Consider the following 26055-nt stretch of genomic DNA (forward strand, 5'->3'; position numbering starts at 1 on the left):
CTCGACATGATGATGCAAGCTGAATACCTTATCTTCTTAAATTCTGATATTGATATCTGGTACAAAAAGTCGCATCCCCTTAGGGTAATCCCTTGGCTGCCGCTTCCCAGGTTGTATTGTAATTTCGGTGTGATCCCTGGCTACACGGCAGTTGACGGTTGTATGGCTTCTGACTGGCACCCCCGAACAAAGATATTGACAAAATAGGGACACTGCCAATTTAGGGCTAGATAGCTCAGTCGGTAGAGCGCCGGTATGTTAATCTGGAGGTCGCTGGTTCAAACCCCACTCTAGTCAAATCTTTGTCCAACCCCAAAAATCTTCTTAAATTTTGCAAGGAATAATTAATTCGGACCTTTTTTTGCTGCAAATGGCAGGAAACACATCAAGTGTACCTCTTATCTACTGTCACGCTAGTAGTTCTTCAAACTGTTTTTTAATTGAAGGACATGAAATCACTCAAAAGTGTTTCTGCATGGGAATGGAAATGTAGGCTTACAAGTATACTGAAAAAAAGTTGAGTTGATTAGAATTACGTCTTCTCTAACTACTGTTACATGTAAATTTGTGCTAAAATAGAAAAAGCCAGGCATTTTTATGTAAATTTTTAATGAAAATGTGAGTGTGATTTAAAGATTTTGTCAAAAAACTTTGAATGAATCAACTCAAATTATCATAAAAGAAAATTGTATAAAATGATAATCTCATTACTTTACTAAAGCTTACCAAAAGAACCTTTTTACAAACTATTAAAAAAAAAAAGTTAATGTCCTGGCAATTAACATTTGATATACTTGCAAGGCCAAAAGGGGGAAACAGCCGTTAATAATTTTCTTTGTTATTCCCAAAAGGCCTTATGTTAGGCCTTGCCCTGGATGGTGACCATTTTAAGCACATAATTCTGCAGTAAGCAGCCTCACATAACTTGGACTTGGTAGTTTGGATACCATTAATTTTTAATACACTTTGCTGGAAAATCTACAAATCATGAACTTTGCCCATACTGATCAATATGACTTTTCACTTTTCTAATAATCGTTTCATATACTTGATGCAATTATAGAAATTTTACCAACTCTTAGAAACGCACAAATATTTTTCAACAGCATTTTTACATTTTAAAACACAACCATCATGTGACCATGATTTTTTATTAACATATAATAAAATTCTACTAACCGTTTTGAATCAAAACAATTGCATACATCAAATTAAATGCAACACTACTAAATTCTTGCCAAAAACACTTGGACAATCATCCAACTGAAAGGTAGGGTCATGTAGATTGATAAATACTCTGTTTTCTCAGCAAGTAGAAACTGTGTTTTGCTGAAACTATTACCTTTATGGTATCTTTCTTTAGAATTTTGACGTGTACTTAATGCGAATGCGATGCGAAGTTGACATGAATTTGACGTCACAATTCTGTTTTCGCTGCAATATTCACAGGAGAGTTGAGCATAACTCACCCCCTGGGAATTATTCAATGCGAATTTGTGACGTCAACATTCGTATCGCATTTGCATTTGCAGGAAGTATGAACCGGGTTTAGCACTGACGAAAACCAATCCATAACTCTACTTTTATCTTGTTAACAGAAATTTGAGTAAACCTTCCAAGTCTCTGAACTTCACAAGGTTGGTTCTTAAAATTGATTAAGAAAAAAGAAACAAATGAGATTAAAGAAGTTACAATTAATATTTATATTTAATTCCTTACTATTATTGTTAATCTTGATGTGAAACTCCTGTGCCTCTCTATGTAGTCTTTCAGTAGTTGTCTGTGAACATGTATAGAAAAGATATATCGGTTGATATAATTACACATTTCTACTCCATTTTTGTCCTCTTTGGCTGAATGTCCTCAACAAGCAGTTTAATTTGCTTAAAAACGCCAGTCATCACACTGACTTCAGCAAAAATGAAAACGATATCGGATTACAATGCACCCCCTCGATTGGATGAATATATTGCGCGTATTCTGCGTGGAGCAATTCAACCAATAGAATTTATGCATTCTCTTTGCGGCATGATCGTTTTCGATATCGCTGCAGTGTGACTGGCCCATTACATCATGTACCAGCGCTTGTAATCAATGTTCCATACAATGTACCAAAGCACCTTATACATGTACATGTACTGTTTGTAAGCTTTCCTGAAAGTATTTGAAGTCCTTTGAGCACTGGGCAGCCAAATAGGCTGCTCAGCATTCAAATAATAAAAGAATTCTTGACCCTCACAGTTTTAGATAGTATTCAGATTTTAAAAACTTTAGAATGTAAAGTTATGTTAAATCACACGTAGTTTTTAAAAGTATTTTTTAAAAAAGTGTTTCATGATGTTAAAAGGTTACCCCTTTGTTGACCAAAGATTTGACCGCAGAGCTCCACAAGTGCCACCACATATCCAACAGGATAAGTTGTTTTGCAAAGTCGAGCGCTCATGAAACTAAAGATCTTTACACACCCTTTGCACTTTAAAATTGTGTCCCTATTCCACAGGGTTCCAGTTGCACTTATAAGAACATCCCAGGGTTTTACCGCTTTACCCCTACTCCAGAGCAGGGGTGGCTATTCCCCGGGGTATGCCCTTTTGCTGGGGCAGACCTGGGTCCAATTTCATGGCTCTGCTTACCGTAAGCACAGAATCGGTGCTTACGGAAGCAGGGAATTCTGTGCTTACGGCGAATTTTGGCTTAAGCGCTTGCGTACTTCAATCAGTCATCGGAGTCAGTAGAAAATAACGGGAAAACCCACCCTTGTTTCCGTGTCATGACATGTGTTTAAAATAAATCCGTAACTCTCGATATCTAGAATTGATATTGTATTAATGTTTTCTCAAAAAGTAAAGCATTTCATGGAATAATATTTCAAGAGAAGTCTTTCACCATTACCTTCTGTAAACCCTGCAAGTTATTTGTAAATCTGTGAACTTTTATTTTTTTTTCTGTTCCGAAAGGGTCCAATGGCTTTAATACTTCTTGCGAATGCGATTTGCATTTGACGTCACAAATTTGCAACGAATAACTCACAGCAGTTGATGACATTGTGCTCAACTCCTGGAAAACATTCGCTGTGAAAACAGCCCTGTGATGTCAAAATTTGTATGCTTGGCATTCGCGGGAAGTATGAACCGGGCTTGGTATGAAAAAGTCCAATTATTTCATAAAATATGATGAGTTCGCTGGATACTTATCTTGTTATCTGAATAACGAGAACATTTTTCAATATCTGCTAAAAACTTACCTGTTCGCACGTTAATCCGGAGGTCGTTGGTTCGAATCCCACTCTAGTCAATTCTTTGTTCAACCCCAAAAATCATATTATTTTTTAAAGCGCTTCGGGACAGTTGTGTGAAGCTGTATATAAGTGCTGTTCCTTACTGTTATATATGTCACTCACAGAGATTAACAGTTACCATATATATAGATAAAGGGAGCTCGTTGTCAAATGTTTTATAGTGAAAAGGTGCTAGATATGCTTTGCATGACCAAATTATAGGTGCTTCTATCTGACCCTTGACCTGGGTCCGATTTCATAGAGATACTCTTAGCACTTAACAATTTGCTGCCAAGGAAAATATAGCAGAATACCAGTCACAGTTGGTACATATGTGAAATGGTATTTTGGCTGGTAACCTTATTCAGATAAACACATTTTTGTTGTAGGTCTACTTGGCTGCTTTTTGTGCTATATAAGCAGCTCCATAAAGCTGGCCCCCTGTGGCTCAACATATTTAAAGCTTGAGTTGAGTACCTTTTAAGAAGCTGTAGGTGTTTTTGGCACTGTTTGAGGAAGAATTTAGTCAACTTCACTCATAATCCCTTTTCTGTTGGGGCAATTTTAAAGTTTTACTTTAAATCTGACATTGTTATAATGTATATATGATACAAATACAAAACTTCCATTAATTGATGTTATTGCTGCATTGATTGCAAAGATGACATGGTAAAGGCATTGTAGATTGGACATACTCCATGCTCACCCACTTTGAGGTTGCATGGATGGAGGCCAAAAAAGTCTTCATGAATTTAAGGAAGTCTGTCACAAAAATCCTAGGTGTGTTTACGGTGATTTTTGTAAACTGTAAAATTGTAAATGTGAGAGGATGATCGGTGGGTTTATTGTGTAACTGGCACAGCCGACAGGTCTCAATCGCATGTTATTTTTGTTTTTTAATCAAAGCATGACAGAAGTGTTCAGTAACATTATAATGAGTACAAGGTGTGACCAAAGGCCCGGTTTGTACTTCCTGGGAATGCGAAGCGAATTTGACGTGAATATGACGTCACAACTACCTTTCGCAGCGACATTTGCAGGTGAGTTGAGCAGAGCTGAACTGCTGACAACATTCGTTGCGAATTTTGTGATGCCAACTTTGGCAGGAAGTATGAACCGGATGTTACACGGTGAAGAGCAAAAGACTTTTCAGGCTAGTCAATTTGATTTGTTTCCATGAGCCAAACAAATGTAAGTTGGACTAAAGAAGGAAGATAATAGAGCTGGTGTATGCAAGAAGTCTTTTCATAATGTCCTAAACGGAGGCAACATTTTTAGTAAATAACTAAAACTTCCATTTTTATTTTTGTTGGTAAGATTATTGCCATCTGAACAATTTATAATGAATTTCATATGCCTTTTTTTAGATATGAATGCAAATCATGGGCATGATCCAACATAATAGTGATTTTGATAGTGACGTTTTCAAGGATTGTTCAAGAGACTGTTTTACTTCCAGTATCCTAAATATAAATAAATATATATTTATCACAAAAAAAGGAAAATAAAAATATGGAACTAGCCATTCTCAGGTCATGATAGGAGTTAAGTATTTTGTATTACAGTGTACAGTACATTCATTGTATTTCTTTTGTTGTTGACATTTTTTCAATGTGTAAGATATTAACCTGCATGAATTTTTGAATTTAAAAGCTGTTATACCAAGACTCTTATTTGGACTTTGTGTGGTGATGTGATGTCAATATCCCATTACTTCTTTCAGTTCATTTTAAAAACCAATCTTTTGTGGTAATCTTTTTCAGAAGAAACTAAAAAAAAATTAAATGCTGGATTAGGCACCTTGCATTATTCATCATTGTTTTTTTCCCCTCAATGACAACAGTTTGACACGCTAAACTCTCAAAAATGCATCCTTGCACATGTTGCAATGTGGAGCATTATTTTGTTTTTTTCCCTTTGTACTTGCATCTAAAGACAGTGGACACTATTGGTAATTGTTAAAGACCAGTCTTCTCACTTGGTGTATCTCAACATATGCATAAAACAACAAACCTTCGAAAATTTGAACTCAATTGTTCGTCAAAGTTGCGAGATAATAATGAAAGAAAAAAACACCATTGTCACACAAAGTTGTGTGTTTTCAGATGCTTGATTTCGAGACCTCAAATTCTAAATCTGAGGTCTCGAAATCAAATTCGTGGAAAATTACTTCTTTCTCAAAAACTACATTACTTCAGAGGGAGCTGTTTCTCACAATGTTTTATACTATCAACAGCTGCCCATTACTCGACACCAAGTAAGGTTTTACATGTATGCTAACAATTATTTTGAGTAATTACCAATAGTGTCTACTGCCTTTAACATATTCCCGTAGACTTTGTACACAAAGATCCCTGTGGAGCAGCCCAGTCTTTAGAATTTCCCTATGGAGAGACCCTTTGGTTTGCTTTTTTGTTGTGTCCTTAGTCTCCATAAGGTGCCTAAATTGAGCAGTCTTAGGCCGTATCCGAATTGGCGGCTACGGCTATGACTGTTGCTAAGGGTGTTGCTAAGGAGGTCCTATATTTCAACGCATGATGACGCAGAAATCTAGCCGTAGCCGTAGCCGCCATTTCGGATACGGCCTTACACAAGAATTGTGTTCTATATGAAAACTTCCAGGGTTTGAACAAAACAAAAAACATGCAACTTTAAGTAAATTCCAAACAAATATTTATTAAAAAAAAAACACTCACTATATTTTGTACATCTACTTCTACACATAATTTTACAAAATTTTAACTGTACACTGTTTTTAAATAATGAATTGAAATGTTCAGGAAATTGAAATAAAACTCATCTAATTGTATTTCTAATGATAAAAATGGAGCACCATCATTTATTTTGTGGTATTTTTGCTCAGGGAGAAATTTGTTTCCTTTGCGTCTTTTCTAAAAGAGGAAGGGATGTCCCTTAAAGACACAGGACACTATTGGTGATTGTCAAAGACCAGTCTTCTCACTTGGTGTATCTCAACATGTGTATAAAAATAACAAGCCTGTGAAAATTTGAGCTCAATTGGTCATCGAGGTTGCGAGATAATAATAAAAGTAAAAACACCCTTGTCACACGAAGTTGTGTGCTTTCAGATGCTTGATTTCAAGACCTCAAATTTTAAACTTGAGGTCTCAAATCAAATTCGTGGAAAATTACTTCTTTCTCAAAAACTACATTACTTCAGAGGGAGCTGTTTCTCACAATGTTTTATACTATCAACAGCTGCCCATTACTCGACACCAAGTAAGGTTTTATGCCAACAATTATTTTGAGTAATTACCAATAGTGTCTACTGCCTTTAACATATTCCCGTAGACTTTGTACACAAAGATCCCTGTGGAGCAGCCCAGTCTTTGCCGAAAACTACGTCACTTCAGAGGGACACGTTTCTCACAATGTTTTAATATACTACCAACCTCTCCCCATTACTCATTACCAAGTAAGGTTTTATGCTTATAATTATTTTGAGTAATTACCAGTAGTGTCCACTGCCTTTAATCTAAATTTAATTAAAATTTCTGCCACCATGCTGCAGTCATTGCAAAAGTTTGTAATAAGTGTTTGTATAAATTATGCTCAGTAACAAATGTGTTGAACGTAATTACATTGAAAGCAGACGGCAAACCATTTTATCTGCGCAAACATCGCGGAATTTTCAAAATGACTGTTCCCCCCAAAACTGAGTAGAACAAGTGTTCAGCTAGCTTGAATACAGGGCATTGTGGTTACAACAATTCGCTTGGCCCAAACTAATTTTTATAAAGCTGCTTACCACAGAGGTCTGTGCTTACTGTAAAGCACAATATTTTGGTGTTTGGCCAAAATGGCCCAATTTGTAGAGCTTCTTAGGCAGATATTACTGCTTAAACAATTTCTGCTTACCCAAATTAAGGAAGATACCTGCCACAGATAGTACATGTGAGATGGTATTTTGGCAGGTAACCTTATTCTGTCTAGCATAATTTGTTTGTGCTTAGCTACTATGTGCTCTATGAAACTTGGCCCAGCCCCCGATTTCACGAAACTCATCGCAAGTAGCGACGCATCGTAGGGTTTGCGATGCGTCGCAATTTACGAAGTGTAACCGGTCGCAACTTGCACTTGCGACGCGTCGCAGCGCTTCGTGAAATCGGGGGCTGGGCTGCTTAGGCACAAACAAATAGCTAAGCAAAACAAAATTATGCTTTCCAGAATATTTACCAGCCAAAATACTATTCTATTTGTGACTGGTGTTCTGTCATATTTTGCTTAGCAGAACAATTTTAAGCAGTGTTTTCTTCTTGAGCAGCTCTATGAAGTTGAACCCTGGGCAGAGTTCAGCGGTAAGCAGTCCCCACAAAATTGGGCACTGCTGCTCATTTCATTAATCTTTCGAAACAGAACAGTATTTTCTACTCGACATCTTTATGAAACGAAGCTCAGTACTATTTAAGTTTTATAGCGCTAGCCATGGATGAGATTGTAGTGACTCTTTGTCCCGATCCCCGTAATCGTAGACGAGCTCCTCACCGACTGAGATGGTTTTGGCTGCCACTAGAATCAGGTATGGCGTGCTGTTAATGCTGATAAGTTTAGTGGTGCAGTTACCAGACTTGCTGTGGTTCAGGAGACGTCCGATTCGTCCTGATTCGTGCGTGGCGTCGACACTAATAAAAAAAATTTTAAAAATTAATAAAACATCTGCCATGAAAAACAGCATGGCTTGTATGTGAACCTTTCAATGATTTCATATGCACTACATTATCGAGACTGGTATGAGAACAAAACAGAAAAGTTAACACAAAAGGTATCCATAGAGGAATTCTTAGTGTATAAAGGTTGGTAAAAGATCCCATGATAGGGTGGTCACAGTCACAATTAAAAGTTTCCCGCACGTTTCCATGACGGAAATTTGGTTGAATTTTTGGCCATTGTCTAGCAGGCACTACTGTTATGTCCTGCCTACATGTGTGATAAACTCTGTGTAAACTTGTAATATTCTGTTGGCCCCCTGATGTGTGCAATGCCCCATCGGAAATTGGCCAGGCATAGTTTGTAAGGCGAAACGCCACATCAGGTTTTAAGTCAGAGTTGAAGGTAACTTGATGTCTGCCTGAATTCCAAAAATGACCCAGTAGCAGCAGCAGCAGCAGCAATGAGTTCCATAGTGCCCCGGCCGAAACAATACCTAGAAAACAGTTGCAAACTACTCGCAGCCCATAGCAAGCTAATTGGACTGGGTTATTAGCAGCTCCATGAAATCTGGACTTGGACACCCCTGCATATCCCCTTCCTGTTCTTGAATGGTGGTAACTTGCTCCGTAAAACCTTGAACCTCTGTTCTTGAAGGGGCCCACCAATTTTGCACAGGTAAGGGGTAGTTCTATGAGGAAAATGAAAGGTTGTATAGACCCCCTTGCATAACGCGAAACGCTACACTCACGCGCACGTTTTCACAAACAGCCATTGCCCAATCATTTGCCTCCTTTGACCCAAGTGAGGGTGCTCTTTTACCACAATGTGGGTGTTTTGTGAGCATGTGACGCCACATGCAAGGGGTCTATTGGAACCTTGCAGAAGCACAGGACACCATGGGTGTGGTTGACGCGGGTTAAATCAAGGCCTTTCTCCATCTTGTTTTCTTACCAGTAAGCCTTGTTGTTGTACTGGTAGTAATACATATAGCATCCAATGCTTGGATCTGCTGCATATTCACTCTCTCTTTTCCTGGCCGTCTTCGTATCGATGTGATCACCGTGATACTCCACCACAAAGTCCCCCTTCATGAAGACTTTTGTAGCGATGACCCCTCGACCTTTTCCAACGATGTCATGTACCTTTTGAAAAAAAGGAGACACATTTAGTTAAGCATTTGTATTCCGAATGCAGCATTGTGCTAAATCATGCCTTAAGAAGTTTGATACCTTTTTTTATATCAATTTTTTTTTGGCCACGACATAAATCCCTACTCGCTGTGAATGGCAATGTACAAAATATAATTTACCTGCAGAAGTTTCAGCTTCATTGGTTGTCAAGTTTTTGAGAAAAAAAAAAAAAGTGAACATCACAGAGCAATGTTTTCAAGAGAGCCGCGTAAACCCTGTAAAATTATTTTTCTGAAATTGGTTTATTCATTTCTGAAAAACTACAGCACCCCAGCAAGTAATACTTCAAGGGAAACTTTCTACCATCATTATCTTTAAACCGTATAAAAAAAGTTTAATGAAAAATCTGTGGACGTTTGTGCCATACAAAAAGTACCCCAAACCAAACCAGACCCTCTCTTTTGACTGTGCTCTCAATTTTTCAATTTTTCTTGTGTATACATTTTCTCCTCTGCTTTTTAAATTTGTTTATATAAAAGCGTAAATCTGTATTTTAATTCAGTCTCTGGACTGCGACAAGCAGATGTTTTTACAATAAACCAGTAATAATAATCATAATTAAAGATACGGTCATAGATTGGTTGTTATCATATTGTAATGCTGACTTATAAGCAACATTGTAAAGACAGAAACAATGAAAATCACATGAAGGTTTCAGGTGAACTGCTGAATACAGTGCCTATAGAAAGAAAATTACACCACAAGTCATGACACACACTGTTATTACCTCAACTCCTTCCTCCAATCCTGACAAGATAGCATGATGTAACATCTTCTTCTCTTCCGCCTGAAAAAAATAAATAATAAAATAAAGAATAAAATAAAAAATTGTGTATCTAAAATGATCTGATTAGTCCCCTGTGTAGAGTAGAGGGCTTCAACCACTTTCTTAAGCCCGGTTGATACTTCCTGAGAATGTCATATGAATTTTGATGTCACATCAGTTGACTTGTGGTGATCTCCTGCAAAAACAGCCATGTGATGTCAAAACAACTTCAAATACCCTGGTAAGTCTTCTTTTTTTTAAAAAGCCATTGGACACTTTTGGGACAGAAAAATAATTAAAAGTTTAATACTGTTTACCGAAAGTGTCCAATGGCTTTAAAGTGACAACTGTCTAGCCTAAAAAATGCACTGAAGGTACATGTTGTACACATGGTGCTGAGGCAAACCAATCATGCTTTGAATGAAGCAAGGCATATTATAGACGATGTGACCTCCGACGTCACACGAAAACCATAACATGATTCGCGCACATACCGCCGGGCAAAACCTTTGTGTTTTGGCAGCCAGCTAGAGAGTGTACGCAATCTTACTACGACTACGCAACTCAGTGCCCGGCGAAACATTCATGACGTATATAGTGTTTTGTCAACAGAGGGCGGTTTGAATGTAAACATAAGTCACATCGTCTATAGTATACACCTGTAAGTCAAGAGTCTGTTGGTTGAGATGTTTGTTGTTTTATTATGGATAGATAAAAGAGGTTATCTTGAAGATAAATTGATAAAGATGAAGATAAATTTTTCCAAGATTGACTCTGGCTAAGTATAATGTACCTCAATAGCAGTTTTGCATTTGCGATTGCTTCTTCTTACGGGGAAGTAGTCCTTTAGCGTTACAGACGGGGATTGGACTTGCTTGGCTTGCCTGTGTAGAAACAAAAGAAGAAAAAACCCGAAAAGGATGTTTTAACAATGGCCACAGTATGGAGTCAAAGGAGGGTCCACAATGGAAGGGCATTCAGTCATTTTATTTCCAATAACTCACAGAAAACCGAACTTAATCGATGTAACTATATTACTGGCTAAGAACCCAATGGAGAGAAGACAAGGAAGTAATTTTCAGTAATAGTATGAAAACCCCAGAGAACTGTTCTAGGGAAAACTTGTGCAATCAGGTAGCATGGGACTGAAAACCCAACCCACACAATGCCCCACCACAGGTGGAAGGCAAGGCACAATACCACCAACCCAAATGCCCGCCAGTCAAAAATTGAGGGGGTAAAACATGCTAGCGTGGATACCCAAGCACAGAAATCCCTGCTTCCGCAAGCGCTGATTCTTCTTCATTTTTAAATGCCAAAAAATCTAAAAAATTACTTACCTGGCTGCTTTTGATCGTCTCTTGCCCTTTCTGCTGGTCTTTCCTCCTTCCTTGGTGTCTGCGCTTCTGCTAGTCGTATTCGTGGGTTCAGACCCGACAGCTTTATCATCTTCCACTTTGCCTACTTGGTCACTATAGTCAAGCTTCTGGGCTGCCTTTGGCCGGAGATCCCTCTCCTCTGGGTTTGGGTTACTGGGCGTGGGTTGGTGGTGAGGGGATGAGGGAAGAGGGCGTCGTTGGGTAGACCTAGCAGGTGGTTGGATACATTCCTTTGTGGGTGTGGTGTCGGGTGTGATTAAGCCCAAGAGCGGTAGTGATGCCACTGTTCAGCAACAGAGAAACATATGAGAAACAGTTACCGCATAGCAGTGTCCCTTCATTACATGAAAGCTCAATTGAGAACATCCGAGTTTGGCCACAAAGCGATGAACATACATCCTTTTTAGTGAGTAGGTGTCTTTAATGTTGATTTAGTTAGGTCATTAAGCTTTTATTGATGAGCAGTTAATCTGCCTGGGACAGTCAGCAGCCCTACTGGTTTGTTCACGATCCCAACAAGTCCTCTGTTTGGAAAAGGAATTACATGAACATGGAGATAACAGGTGTGAGTTGCCAGAGAAAAAGGATGTTAGATTCTGACCTCTTTCTTTAATTGCTCGCTTTTCTGTAATGATTTTGTGCTTTAAATTACCAACCCCCCAGTATTTGTGCAGCTTGTGTCGCCATCTTTTTCTATGGCACCCTCTACTCAGTTTTTTTGGCGTCTGAAGGACTAGTATAGACAATAAGCCTTTTGGAGGTATGGCGAACGTGATAGGAGTGTACCGTTTGGTTTAGGTGTATACACAAACTTACCAATACATTAGTGTTGTAGGCTTATGGGTCAATAGACAACAAATATATAATTACCGTCTGACTCTTCTCCCATGGTACCCTGCACAGTGTCTTCATTATTTGGATCCCCTCTCGCTGGTAGTAGATCCTTTTGGTTAAGTCTTCCCTCGGGGCTTTTGGGAAAATAGCTGGTTATCTTACCAGACTTGTCAGCAGGCGGTTGCATCTGAAAAAAAAAAAAAAGCAATGTTGTTACTGATGCTGGCAGTAATTAGGGTATTAATTAATAGTATGAAATCAACAGGTCTTTGACAATATAATTTTGTTGTTGTTTACTTTAGGCGGACTTCCTCAGAAATACCCTTCGGCAGTACACCCACATCCCCAAATTGAAAATTTATGATACTTGGCAACTTGCGGAGGTTGGGGCCAATGCAGGACTAACTGAATGTTGGAAAATAGGCCTACACCACTCACTCCAGACCACTGGACTTGTCTGGTCGTGAGGTTACTGACCCAAGGCCAAGTTCAGTTGGTGTTTCCCTTTTACACCGATGTGTCTGTGTCAGCATTTTATACGCAGTACTTTCCCCGGAGTTCTGTAAACAAAATATCACAGGCATACTTTGCTACTCTAGAGCAGTGTCTTACCAAGCAGACCACCAAGATTGTCCCGAAGCTATGAGGTAGTTTAAATCTATTGTTTATTTTAGGGGATGAAGATGTTTATCTTGATGCAAATTTAACATTAATTTTTGTTAAAGCTAAAATTAGTGTGTGTTAATTTTTAGCCCCGACACAGCAGAATCTACATTTCTTCTTGGCCTGGCTGATTTCTGCTCCAAATTATTTGATAAGGGAAATTTTTTTCTGATTTTATTTTTACCACGTCTTTCTCATCATTCTGTGCATAGTACGAGTCTTCTCTTTTGAACTTTGGTGATTTGACCGATGGTGAATTTCCGGGAACTGTCATGATGGATGAAACAGTAGAATTAGATTCAGGGACCAGAGCAACTTTCTTTGGTTTACGACCTCCTGTGAAACAAAAACAAATAACAAAACCAAATTTTTCAAAAGTAAAACTTGTTAAAAGTATTTTGTATATTTTTAAATTTAGTTTTAATTAAACTAGTCAAATCTGTAATTAAATCTTTAAATCTTAAATTTAATCTTTAATTAAAATTTAAATTCAAGACATAGTTTACAGTTATTGATGGCTTTTTAGGCCTAGACTCTACTCCTGAACTGCTTGAACTATGAGTATGACTATGATGTACTATATGAGGTTGAGTTCTGCTATCACCTTCCATAACATAGCGTTACCGGAGACGCTAGCGGAACGAAACCTTTAATATAGGCTATACTTCTAGGATTTAGGAGCTACATGTAGGCTGCCAACCACTCAGTCCTGTCAAAGTATTTCAATTTAAAAATTCAATTTCAATTTAAGTTTTTTAACGTTTATTTCCATATTTGGTGCAAAAAAACAGAGGATAATGAACAATTTTAGAATAGAACTTAGAGAATAGAACTTTAGAATATTGATCCTCAATCATGGACATGTTAAGCAGGGTTCGAAATTAGCGGTCGCTCGATCGCCAAATGCGAGTGAAAATAGCGGCGGGCAACTGAAAACCCTCTCTCACTAGCCCGCCGGGCGAGTCAAATAATTATTCCTTTTCACATATAAATGAGGGTTCAGTGGCAAAATCCCACAGAAAACTTTTACTAAAGCTTTTAAATTAGTAACTTTGACACTTCTAGATACTTGCTAGATTTAATTTTGCCGTGATCGGGACCGGAATTGGTGGCGTTCGTTTCAGAAAACACGTACAATCAACTGAAAACACGATGCACAAACCACATGGTGCCGAGTATCCTCACAGTACACGGTCGCCCACTGGTGGTACGTCCATGCAGTATGTACAGCACATGCACAACGCACACAGTCGTCCAAAGTCCATTCTGACCAAATCTCTGCACGCTGTGATTGGCCGTTGATGGCTGTTAATAATTCCATATTCATTACGTTCTTGACTAGACTTCAATGCAGTACATGTTCACGAACGGAGTAAAGAATTGCCCCACGTTGTGCATAATGACTGTAGACTGTGCACAATGTACAGCCTTGGACAACCAATGACATGGACAACTTTTGCCAACAGAGGGCATTGCGAGGCAAAAGTTCATTGAATTATTTCTCGATGTGCGTTGTTGACTGATCGTTTATTCATGAAGATTTTGTTGCAAATAGAATTCAAAACATGTTCAAATCAACCGACCCCCTAACCACGATGTCATTAAAGTTGTTGTTGATGGAAAAGGGATAGTTTAAGGTAAAAATTCAGATATAAAATCCTCAAAAAAGCAATTTTAAGGGCTTCACTTTCGTGAGTTTTTTTTTTTTTTTTTTTTTTTTTCGTTTTGAAAGTTTTGTGTACAATTACATGTGGGCTAGTGAAAAAAACCTGCGGGCGATCGAGAATTTTGGTTGACTCGCCCGGCGGGCGATTGAAAAAAAAAGTTAAGGGAAACCCCTGTTAAGCATGTCATTGTTGTCAAGCGACAAGAGTAAGAGATCCTTTTTTTAACTAACTGGTTCTAAAATAAAATCTAAACTAAGTCCTTAAGTCCTAAACTATGAGTTTTTTAAATATTTTTTCTTTTTCTTTTTTTTAGAGTTAGGGGGTAATACAACATAATTTAATTTATCACGAAATTTGTTATTGAGGCACATTATTCTCAATTAATACGATTGAGGCAGAACATTTGGGTGCGTGGTTAGGATAATGTGTATTGTCCGTAATCTGGACAAATCGGCAGGCAAACAATTCAAACAAACTGTCACTTACTTTTCCCCATGTTGTCAGTTTACGGTCACAAAGATCCACTGGATGCTCCAAAAAGATGTGCAAAGATGATTAACATTCACTGCTTACCAGCAGACTCGCCAAAACAGACCTAAAATGTTATAATTTTACATTCAATAACGTCAAAATCGACGTGGAACGACCCGTCTTCGGTTTCACTTTTGGGTTTTGTTTACGTTTTTAAAACCCAGATGTCGAGCGTGCACACAACCGCCGTTTTTAAAAAACAGCATCGAGTCAATAGCAGCCTCTTTCAGGTACTTGAAATGAGGAATAATCATTTATTACAAAATATATCAAAAATTAGTAAATTTTTAACAAACTTGTAACTGAAATTATAATAATAGTGCAACTTGCGCTATTTCGTTAAATAAAGGTAAATTAAAAGGGGGTAATTATAAAACAATTGCTATCATTTTCCAAGCTGTACAATTAAACTAAAACAGTCGTCTGTCAACCACTAACGGTTAAATCCCCGCTAACATTTATTTTTCCGACGACTCTTACATATATAATTTTTAACGCTAGCTTTTGTACGATACCTGTACTTCTTATAGCGTTACTCACAAACAAGTTGAATGGGTACCAGGCAGTTTCAAATCTAAATTCTTCAAAGAAAACAGTGTGAAGCCTTCAACTTCTTCGACTTGCTAGAAAATGTAAGAAAACTGTGTCTTTTCATTATTATAATTTGACAGCTGAAAGTATGAACTGAGTATTTTTTGATGGAAAGTATTAATAGTTCATTAAACAATCACTGGCTTCTGAAATGAAGGACAAGTTCACTTATTTTGTCACCAATCGAAAGCACCGTACACCGTCCGTCGTGCGTGCAAAAAAATTCCGCTTGCTATTTTATTTATTATTCAATAAAGGCGTAGGCAAATCTTGCTTTAAACAAAATTAAGTTATCACTGGTAATACCAGCCAAACCATTTTACACTACAGTTACCATTGCTGTGACTGGTGCCCCAATCATTTCTTGCTTAGCAAAGAATTTTTTAAGCAAAATCTTCTGCTTAAAATTAAAAAACAACTTTATTTTAAGCCATTGGATATTGGACCCTTTCGGTTCAGAAAAAAAGTTCACAGATTTACAATTAACTTACAGGGTTTACAGAAGGCAATGGTGAAAGACTTCTCTTGAAATATTATTCCATGAAATGCTTTACTTTTTGAGAAAACAGCAAAACAATATAAATTCTCATTAACGAGAATTACAGATTTATTTTAAACACATTTCATGACACGGCGAAACCTGCGGAAACAAGGGTGGGTTTTTCCGTTGTTTTCTCCCAACTTCGATGACCGATTGAGCCTAAATTTTCACAGGTTTGTTATTTGATATAGAAGTTGTGTGTGGTACACAAAGTGTGGGCCTTGGACAACACTGTTTACCGAAAGGGTCCAATGGCTTTAATTTTATCATTAATAAAATTAATTCAAACAAGGGCACCAAGGCCAAGACCAGGGCATTGGAGGGCAGGCCTCCAATGCCTCCATGAAATTCCAGGCCTGACTAGCAATAGCATATTGGTGTATGGGTTAAAACCAAAAATTAATAAACTGTATGTTAAAGCGCACTTAGGTGGTGGATATGAGCGCTGTACAAGAACTTCAAGAAGCCACTATTAAAACTATTTTTGTGTTTACCTGTAGGATGAATCCAAACTTCAGAAATATGCAAACAGTTCAGCGAGCTTCTTTACAAGGACTCGTTCATCAGACCCTCTCTCTGTGATTTGGGTTGACCTTTCTTCATCAACCATGTTCGGCCGGAAGAAGAAGAAGACACAAGCCCAACCTCAAGCTGGGGAGGCTCCTGTCGGTATGCCTCCTGTCGGCACCCCTCCAGTCACCCCACAGAAAACAAAAAAAGGCAACAAGAAGAAACAGAAGGACTCTTTCCAATCCAATGAGAGCCCGGTCAGCAGCACCTCCTCAAAGCGTCGTGGGTTCTTCGGCAGGAAGAGTAAAGCACCGACGACTCCGTACAACGACGCATCGAGTGCTGCGTCGATCTCGTCCCAACAATCCATCGATTTGAACTACACCAAAATCACCCCACCCCTTTCCTTTGGTCCGCCCCAACCTCAGCCAAATGGAAATGTCCGAAGTCCTGGCTTTCCGATGAGTCCTTCAAGTAGCATTACCACTGGCAGTATCTCGGGGTCGAATCAGGAGAATCAGAGTTTTGGTGGGCGGGGCTACGAGGAGAGGGAGTTAGAATTTTGGGACGAGGTGGAAGTACTGACGTGGCTGACTGACCAGGGATTGGATTATTTTGTGGAGTTGTTTGACGGTAAGCTGCCAAAAGCCAGTCATTATTTTACACATATTGACTGGCAATGAGGTAACTAGTGCACTATTCCCAAGAGGGACTTTGAGTGACCAGGAGAGCGACCTATTTCTGAGGCCGAAGGCCGACGGAAATAAGCCTCTCTTCTGGTCACTCACAGGCCCGAGGGGGAATAGACGTACATTAGTTACCGAGTTATGCCAGTCAAAATGCGTTTTATAACACGGCTTGGTCTTAAAGACACTAGACACTATTGGTAATTGTCACAGACCAGTCTTCTCACTTGGTGTCTGAACATTATATTGAGCTCAAATTGTCATCAAAGATGCGAGATAATAATGAGAGAAAAAAACACCCTTGTCACATGAAGTTGTGTGCTTTCGAGACCTTAAATTTTAAATCTGAGGTCTTGAAATCAAATCTGTGGAAAATTACTTCTTTCTCGGAAACTTTGTCACTTCAGAGGGAGCCGTTTCTCACAATGTCTAATACGTATGTCTCCCCATTACTTGTTACCAAGTAAGGTTTTATGCTAATAATTATATTGAGTTATTACCCGCAATGGTGTCCAATGCCTTTAAATGTAAAATAAGAACTAAAATCTGGAAAAGAAAGGAAGTTTTGTAGTTGCTGTTCACAGTTCAAGTCAAGAGAGGGCGCTGTAACTCTTACTGGGTACTATTTTCAAAGACTAGTGCCTGCTTGGGAAATAGTTCCCACAAAACACGCGCGCGCGATCACTAGACTATATTAGTTCATCCCACGTGACCGTGTTTCAGCCAACCAGAATACAGAATAAGCAAGAGGTGTGTTATAATGCACTGTAATGTTTTCATTTGTACCAGTGATTGTCATGTAAATGACTTGTTTTGTTTTTCGTACTCAGGTTGTGAAATTGATGGAGAATACTTAATGAATGTAACAGAAGAAGACTTAGGTAAGTTTTTTGCCTGCCATTTATTTTAACTGGATGGCAAAACTACATTCAAATTAAAGCATACGGGCCTTATATACTTCACGGAGGCAACAAAGGCTATTGTCTCCATGCCCCCGGTCATTGTTTGGGTGCCTTTAAAATGCAGAAAGTAGAAATGCCGTAGAAAGGTACAATTTTCCCATAGGATGCCCTTAACCAAGGAGAAAATGCCTTGGTGCCCTTATCCTTTCAAAAAGGAAGCATACAGGGCTGACTCAAAATGGTTTGCTAATTTCTAAAACGAAACGGTTCAAGTTCACTTGTGCATTATTCATTGCATTCAGGGGTAAGTCGTTTAAGTTGCATACTGCCAACATGGGTAGACTTACACAGTGCATACACTTTTTGTGAAATCAACTGCTGGTCTAATGTTCAAGTAAAGGTTGACCATATTTTGTTTTGTATTATTAGTTGATCTTGAAGTGGACGATGAAATGCTAAGGAGGCAGTTTCTGGACGCCGTGAGAACAGCTCAAAACAAAGTAAGCAACATTGAAGTAGTGACACGTTAATCGCTTCATGTGAATTCTGTTCTTATGATCATTAACCCCTAACTCCATTGTGTGTTTTCCTCTCTCCAACAAAGTCCATTACCACGGTGTCCAAACTGTTTGACATTCTGATCACCTGTAAAACATAATCAGTAGGCCTGTACTAGTGCAGCCTTCAGTCCAACAAAATCAGACATACAAGTATGTTGCTGGATTTTGGTGGATTGGGGATGCTTAAGGGCCCATTTTAAAGGCAGTGGACACTATTGGTAATTACTCAAAACAATTGTAAGCTTAAAACCTTACTTGGTTACGAGTAATGGGTAGCTGTTGAAGTATAAAACAGTGTGAGAAACGGCTCCCTCTGAAGTAGCCTAGTTTTCGTGAAAGAAGTAATTTTCCACGAATTTGATTTCAGGACCTCAGATTTAGAATTTGAGGTCTCGAAATCAAGCGTCTGAAAGCACACAACTTTGTGTGACAAGGGTATTTCTTTCATTTTTATCTCGCAACTTCGACAACTAATTGAGCTCAAATTTTTGCAGGTTTGTTGTTTTATACTATCAACAGCTCTCCATTGCTTGTTACTTTTTAGTAAGTTTTTATGCTAAAAATAATTTAAGTATTAATGTGTAATGTCCAGTTTTTGAGGTTTTCATAATTTATTGTTATCCATAGGCACAGAGTAACAGCCTGATCAGACCCACCCTGGACCAGCAGCTGTCAGTCTTGAGTCACACCAGTCGCCTTTCTGGTGGAGATGATGCATCTGATGGCATTAACAACACCTCCAAGGCTTCGGCGGTCAAAATTGATCTTAAAGAATCACCAAGAAGCAAGAGCCCTCCACCGAGACTGGTTCTCAAAAAGCATTCCCCAGGTACTTATCAATATCTGTCTCCACTTAATTTGCAAATCGATTAAAGATGCTATGTCAGATTTTTTGCCCCAAACATTAAAGTCACCTGGAATTATATTTTTTTTTTCTTTCAAACATAAGAGTATATGCTTACGAACAATAAAACAATTTTTTTAGTAATTGTTTGTCACGATTTATATGTTTAAAAAATATATAAAGTTGTTTGGGGGGCTGACTCCGCCTACCCCTTTTGTGACGTCAATCGAGGCAGACTTTGCCTGCAATGCGTATAGTAAACACACGTGCAAAGTACATGTACGTCCAAGTCGTGAGTTGGTACATTTCAAAAAGTGTTTTTCTGCATTCAGCAGCAATACCTGGTCGGCATTGCCTGAAAAAAACAAAAACAATTTTTTTTGAAACGTACAAACTCACGACTTGGTCTGTACATGTACTTTGCAATTGTGTTTACTCTATGCATTACAGGCAAAGTCTGCCTCGATTTACATCACGAACAGCGCCCTCTCGGGCCGGGGTCTACTCTTAAATTTGTAAATAACATAAGAACTGATTTTTTAAAACCTTAGTTAACTGTTTATTCACATTCCACTCATCAAAACACATATATTAGTGACAAAAGCTTTATTTTGAAAAAATACCAATTTCAGGTTTTTTTGAGTGAACGGTATTTCAAAGAGTAACACCCGCTCTAACGAAAAAAAAGTTTAACTTTTACTTTTAATGGTCAGGAACCATGACAAAAATGTAAAACGTTTCTTGTAAAACACATAAGAATTGGTCACGTGATATGTAATTGTCGGAATCCCGACAAAAACTAATTTTGAGCACGCGATTTCACTGCTACTGATAATTGGCGGACTTTTTCAAGCAATGGCTCAAATGAAAGCTTGTAACTTTCTCGACCCCCACCAAAATACATGTTGAATATTAAATGAAAAATTGTGGGTCAAATCGGCAAAGAATCTGACATAGCATCTTTAAAGCTTCAAGCAGGCCTGATACTTACGGAGGCAACAAAGGCGATTGCCTCCATGTCCCCTAGTCATTGCATTGGTCCCCTTAAAATCCTTCAGTACATGTAGTTAATTTATAATTTCCTCATAGGGTGACCTTTGTGCCCTTGCCCTTTCAAAATCAAAGCAAACAGGTCTGAGAAAATTGAGTGTGTTTAAATTATCTGCTAAGCAAGTATTCAGTGTCCGGAACTACCATTTTTGGGGGGGCTGGCAATATAATGTGATTGTATTCTTGTGTTGTGTTTTTATAGTTTGCTAAGTGAAACGTGAAAATGTTTTTACAGTGTTTCTGAAAATTTTGTTTTGCAAAATAATTATAATATTACATTTTCTTCTGTTTTTTTGTTGCAGAAACTGACAATGATTCGGAGTCTGAGTTTGCTTTTGATTCCGATGATCTAGGCAGCCCACTGGGAGATCTTCCAGACAACAGCAATGCAAAAACATTCCCTGTGGACAGCAATTCATCCCCAAGAAGTCCCGTGGACAAGTCAAGCAGGAGTGGTCAGAAGGCACGCAGCCCAAGAAGTCCTGTCGACAAGTCATGGAGCAGCATCGAGGAGGCAGACAGTCCTAGAAGTCCTGTCGACAAGTCTAGGAGGAATGGTCAGAAAGTACACAGTTCAAAAAGCCCTGTCGACAAGTCATGGAGCAGCATCGAGGAGGCAGACAGTCCTAGAAGTCCTGTCGACAAGTCGAGGAGGAATGGTCAGAAGGTACACAGTCCAAGAAGCCCTGTCGACAAGTCTCCAGCTGCCTCTAAGTTCTACATTGACACCCCTCATAATAAAACGAACAAGAAACCTTCCAGTTTATTTGAGAATGATCAAGAGTCTCCTGCAAGTGCAACACCATCTTCCAAGAGCCACGTTGATGGCATCAGAAGCCCTGGAAGAGATTCTAATCGGAAACTGGGCTCGTCAAGAAGCCGCTCTCAAAGCGTAGTGACACTTTGGACTGAGGGCGATGTAGCTGCATGGTTGGAAGACGTTCAACTCACTCATCTGAAGAGCCATTTTATAGGTAAAAGATTTATATTATTTTGTGGGTCTTGAACTGTTAGGTCTAGAAGAGACGAATTAAGAGCTTACTCCGTGTTACTGAAGTCGCCTCGATTCACTAAAGCAAAAGTAATAGTCCTTCCCGATTTTGTTACCTTTCGACCAGGTCGTAGTTGAAAAGCAGGACATTTCTTTTCAGAACTTAGAAATCTCCCAAATTCAGTAAATTTACTCTGTGGTAGTAGAATAAACAGTAAGACAAGTTTTAAAAAGAACATAATCTACCTAGCAAGTAGATACACACATGGTTTTAGTTTTCAATAAGCGCACCATACAACCAATCTGTGTACGTGTAGATGTTCTTTTTGCATCCGGGATAAAGAGTGTAATTTGTTTTTTTCATCTTACACCGATGCAAATTAAGTACTGTATACTCAGGCAAATCGCTCTGATGGGATTTGAACCTGAGACCTTTGTATTTAGGGTGGCACGGTTGGCTTGTGCGTAAAGCGCTTGCCTCTCACCAAGGTGACCCAGGTTCGATTCCCGGTCAGAGCCATATGTGAGTTGAGTTGTGCGTTGGTTCTCTGCTTTGCCACGAGGGTTTTCCAGACTATCCGGTTTTCCTCCCTCAGGAAAAAACCAAACACTTTCGATTCTGGCTGTGCTCCGTGGTCATAATGGGTTGATGTGGCTGCCCCCTTGCATGCCTGTTTCTCGAACACGTAGCCGCGTCCTTCGCAATTCAGCCGTAGCTGCGTGTAAGGACGATTAGCCCCCTAAATTATTATTGCTAGAGCAGATATAACCTGTGCTTAATAGTATAAGGGTAAGAAGACATTTTAGGGCCTACAGCAACCTGTGTAAAATGCATCAAATTCAAAACAATTCAAGATGATCTTGTCAGGAATTCTGGCGATGATTTTGGGGTCTTTAAATGCTTTAAAACTGCTGTGATAAAATGGCCACTCATGCTTAAATCAGAGATTCTTGGAGATATTTTTGTTGTTGTGATGCATGGTTTTGTAGAGAGACTGGTTTTGTGAGAGAGTTTCGTTTTGATGTGTATACCCTTTTTTTGTTTCAGAGCATGAAGTGACTGGGAAGCAGTTACTTAACATCGATATGCAACTTTTAGGTGAGAGACTGTTTGATTTTTACAAAACAAGACCGTCTTTGAGGTGTAGGATTTTCTATATTTCAAGTCCACATGACAACTATTTCAAGCCATATGTCCTTTGTTTCCATCCATGATGCTCGTGCCCTTGAGCATAGGGAGGGTAGTGCCTACTGGGCCCAATTTCATAGAGCTGCTTAGAACACAAATTTGCTTAGCGAGAAATTTCTTCCTTGATAAAAACAGGATTACCAACCAAATTTCCATTTGTTGTATATTGCTTGTTACTGGTATTCAGCTGTGGTTTGCTTATCCTGAAAATCAAATGAAAAATTTGGTTGATAGTCCTGCTTTTATCAAGTAAGAAATTTCTTGCTAAGCAAATTTTTGTGCTTAGCAGCTCTATGAAATTGGGCCCTGCTCTACCAGCCAGGCTCCTAGTGAATGATACCCATGGCTACATCCTCGTTGACTGTGAATGAGGTTCATGTAGGTGGCAATGTGTTTCTGGTAGCAGTTGATTTGGGTTGTTTGGCGATCTCTCATGTGAAAATGTAATAAATAAATAATATTATTGATTGGGATTCAAACCCAAGACCTTTGCCATTCTAGCATGTCTAGAGTAGCAGGCTTGATACTTCACAGAGGCAACAGATGGGATTGCCTTCATGTCCCTTGGTCATTGCCTTGGTGCCCTTGAAATGCTCCAGTAGAAATTTACATTTTCTTCAAAGGTTGCCTTTTACCAAGGAGAAAATGCTTGGTGTCCTTGCCCTTTTAAAAACGAAGCATACAGACATGGGTAGATGTCTTACCGCTAGACCACAGAGGTTGCCCGGCTAGCTAGAGGCAGTTCGAATCCTAGATTTGTCCTTTATGAAGATTAATGTTCATAATTCTTGCAGATGTGATGGAGATCAATGATGAAAATGATCGGGAGCTGCTCTTGGCTAAACTGTATGAGCTCAACAATCCCACCGCCAATGTCCCCGAGATGGATCTCATCAGTAAGTTTCTTTCTCTCTTAAAGGCAGTGGACACTATTGGTAATTGTCAAAACCAGTCGTCTCACTTGGTGTATCTCAACATATGCATAAAATAAGAAACCTGTGAATATTTGAGCTCAATTGGTCGTCGAAGCTGCGAGATATGAATGAAATAAAAAACACCCTTGTCACACGAAGTTGTGTGCATTCAGATGCTTGATTTCGAGCCCTCAAATTCTAAATCTGAGGTCTTGAAATCAAATTCATGGAAAATTACTTTTCTCACAATGTTTTATACTATCCACAGTTCCCTCATTACTCGTCACCAATTAGGGTTTTAAATGCGAATATTTATTTATAGTAATTACCAATAGTGTCCACTGCCTTTAAAGGTACGGACACTTTTGGTAATTGTCAAAGACCAGTATTCTCAATTGGTGTATCCCATCAAATGCATACCCATTCCACACAGATAAAATGTCTTTCATAGTACATTCTGTGTAATTTTAACCTGCGCTTTATTTTTTAGTATTCCACGAGCGCGCAGGTTAAACAAATTTATCATCCAGTCTCACCGCAACGCGCAAAGTTTAAAATTTCAGAACGTTATTTCGCGACGAACAGCATGCACGCACACAAAGTTTAGAATGCAATTTTTGCACTGTCTGTATATACGGAGCGTGACGCATTGACACTGACAATATGCACTGTGCAATAAAAACAGAGGAAGTAGTATATAAAACAGAGGAAGTAGTATGCTTTTATTGCCCTTCAGTTCGAGCATCTGATTGGTGGATAAGTGCGTACTGGAAGATTAATGTTTTTATCCCCCTTCCAGTTTGAGCATATGATTGGTGGATTAGTGTGTATTGTTATATAACTGACATACAGATCCTTGTCATTTGATTGGTGGAACTTACTTCACGTGACATTCACTATTACTCCCATCTGCACCGGCGATCAGAAAGACCTATTCGCCCATGGGGGATAGCATTTCCCATTCAACAGCTAGGATCATCCTTGTTCCCAATGTTTTTAAGCAGTACAGCGCCGCCCCACCGCTGCTAAAACAAAGGAGCACCTGTCATGCCTGTGCAAAAGGTTGTGATCCGATTTGTGCATTGTTACCGCTACGCGGCGCTATATGATTTTTGGTTGTCAGTAATTTGTGTGATTTTTCATAGTGTTATCCTTTTAAAATACATCAAATGACAAGGATATGTCAGTTATATAAAACAGATATTGAGTGGCTCAGAGTGGAATGGAAAGAATATTATCGCTCGGTAAAATTTGGACTGTTCCATTTCACTTGACTTCGCCTCGTGAAATGGAACAGTCCATATTCCTCCCATTCCACTCTCAGCCACTCAATATTTGTATACTGGAAGATGATATTGTTTATTATTATTAAACCAAACCTCATTCCCGATGAAAAATTTAGGTGCTGTGAATAGAACCAGTGGCTATGAGCACAAGAAGTACCTGGCTGCCATGAAGGTTCTTCAGTCGTCAGACAGTGAAGAGGTTCAACTTCTCCCACCGGAGACCCTAGCGTTACCAGACTCCTTTAGTAGTACCAGCCGGACACCGAGCACGGCCAGCGACCAGGGACGGAAGGATGAGAAGAAGAAGAAGGGAGGGTAAGGGATTGCAATCCAGATATTTAATACTATATTTTTTTTTTCATTTGGGGCCATTCAGAATAGTCACTGTTGAAAAGAAAATTAAAACAAAATGGATTTTTGTTTTGAAATTGGTTTGAAATTGCAGGCTGGCATAGTGCATCTATCATTTCAAAAACTTACAGTTTGCTGGCTGGCGTAGTGCATCTATCACTCAAAAACTTACAATTTGCTGGCTGGCATAGTGCATCGACCATTAGAAAACTAACAGTTTGCTGGCTGGCACAGTGCATCTATCATTAAAAAACTTACAGTTTGCAGGCTGGCATAGTGCATCGATCACTAAACAACTTACAGTTTGCAGGCTGGCATAGTGCATCGACCATTACAAAACTTACAGTTTGCTGGCTGGCATAGTGCATCGATCACTAAACAACTTACAGTTTGCAGGCTGGCATAGTGCATCGACCATTAGAAAACTAACAGTTTGCTGGCTGGCACAGTGCATCTATCATTAAAAAACTTACAGTTTGCAGGCTGGCATAGTGCATCGATCACTAAACAACTTACAGTTTGCTGGCTGGCATAGTGCATCGACCATTACAAAACTTACAGTTTGCTGGCTGGCATAGTGCATCGATCACTAAACAACTTAAAGTTTGCTGGCTGGCATAGTGCATCTATCATTAAAAAACTTACAGTTTGCTGGCTGGCAT

The 26055-nt window shown here is 39.0% G+C and overlaps 2 protein-coding genes across 3 annotated transcripts in view; one reads left to right on the forward strand and one right to left on the reverse strand.

The window, feature by feature from the left end:
• Positions 1 to 83: 83 nt before the first annotated feature.
• Positions 84 to 15137, reverse strand: LOC139938279 (N-lysine methyltransferase KMT5A-like). The gene is made up of 8 exons (XM_071933693.1): positions 14934 to 15137; positions 12965 to 13116; positions 12154 to 12304; positions 11245 to 11566; positions 10698 to 10788; positions 9866 to 9925; positions 8900 to 9090; positions 84 to 7920 (listed from the first exon to the last, which is right to left on the reverse strand). The coding sequence occupies exons 1-8, from the start codon at positions 14941 to 14943 to the stop codon at positions 7710 to 7712; spliced, it is 1188 nt and encodes a 395-aa protein (XP_071789794.1). The 5' UTR covers positions 14944 to 15137; the 3' UTR covers positions 84 to 7709.
• Positions 15138 to 15539: 402 nt separating this feature from the next.
• Positions 15540 to 26055, forward strand: part of LOC139938644 (uncharacterized) — a 55842-nt gene continuing 45326 nt past the window's right edge. For both annotated transcript variants that reach the window (XM_071934248.1, XM_071934249.1), the window contains exons 1-9: positions 15540 to 15610; positions 16611 to 17253; positions 18137 to 18187; positions 18638 to 18708; positions 19396 to 19597; positions 20965 to 21636; positions 22702 to 22752; positions 23637 to 23738; positions 25159 to 25357. In XM_071934248.1, coding sequence (XP_071790349.1) covers positions 16719 to 17253; positions 18137 to 18187; positions 18638 to 18708; positions 19396 to 19597; positions 20965 to 21636; positions 22702 to 22752; positions 23637 to 23738; positions 25159 to 25357 — 1883 coding nt within the window. In that variant the 5' untranslated portion in view covers positions 15540 to 15610; positions 16611 to 16718. The remainder of the gene's footprint in view (positions 15611 to 16610; positions 17254 to 18136; positions 18188 to 18637; positions 18709 to 19395; positions 19598 to 20964; positions 21637 to 22701; positions 22753 to 23636; positions 23739 to 25158; positions 25358 to 26055) is intronic.

This window comes from Asterias amurensis, chromosome 6, assembly GCF_032118995.1.
Source record: "Asterias amurensis chromosome 6, ASM3211899v1".
Taxonomy (NCBI): domain Eukaryota; kingdom Metazoa; phylum Echinodermata; class Asteroidea; order Forcipulatida; family Asteriidae; genus Asterias; species Asterias amurensis.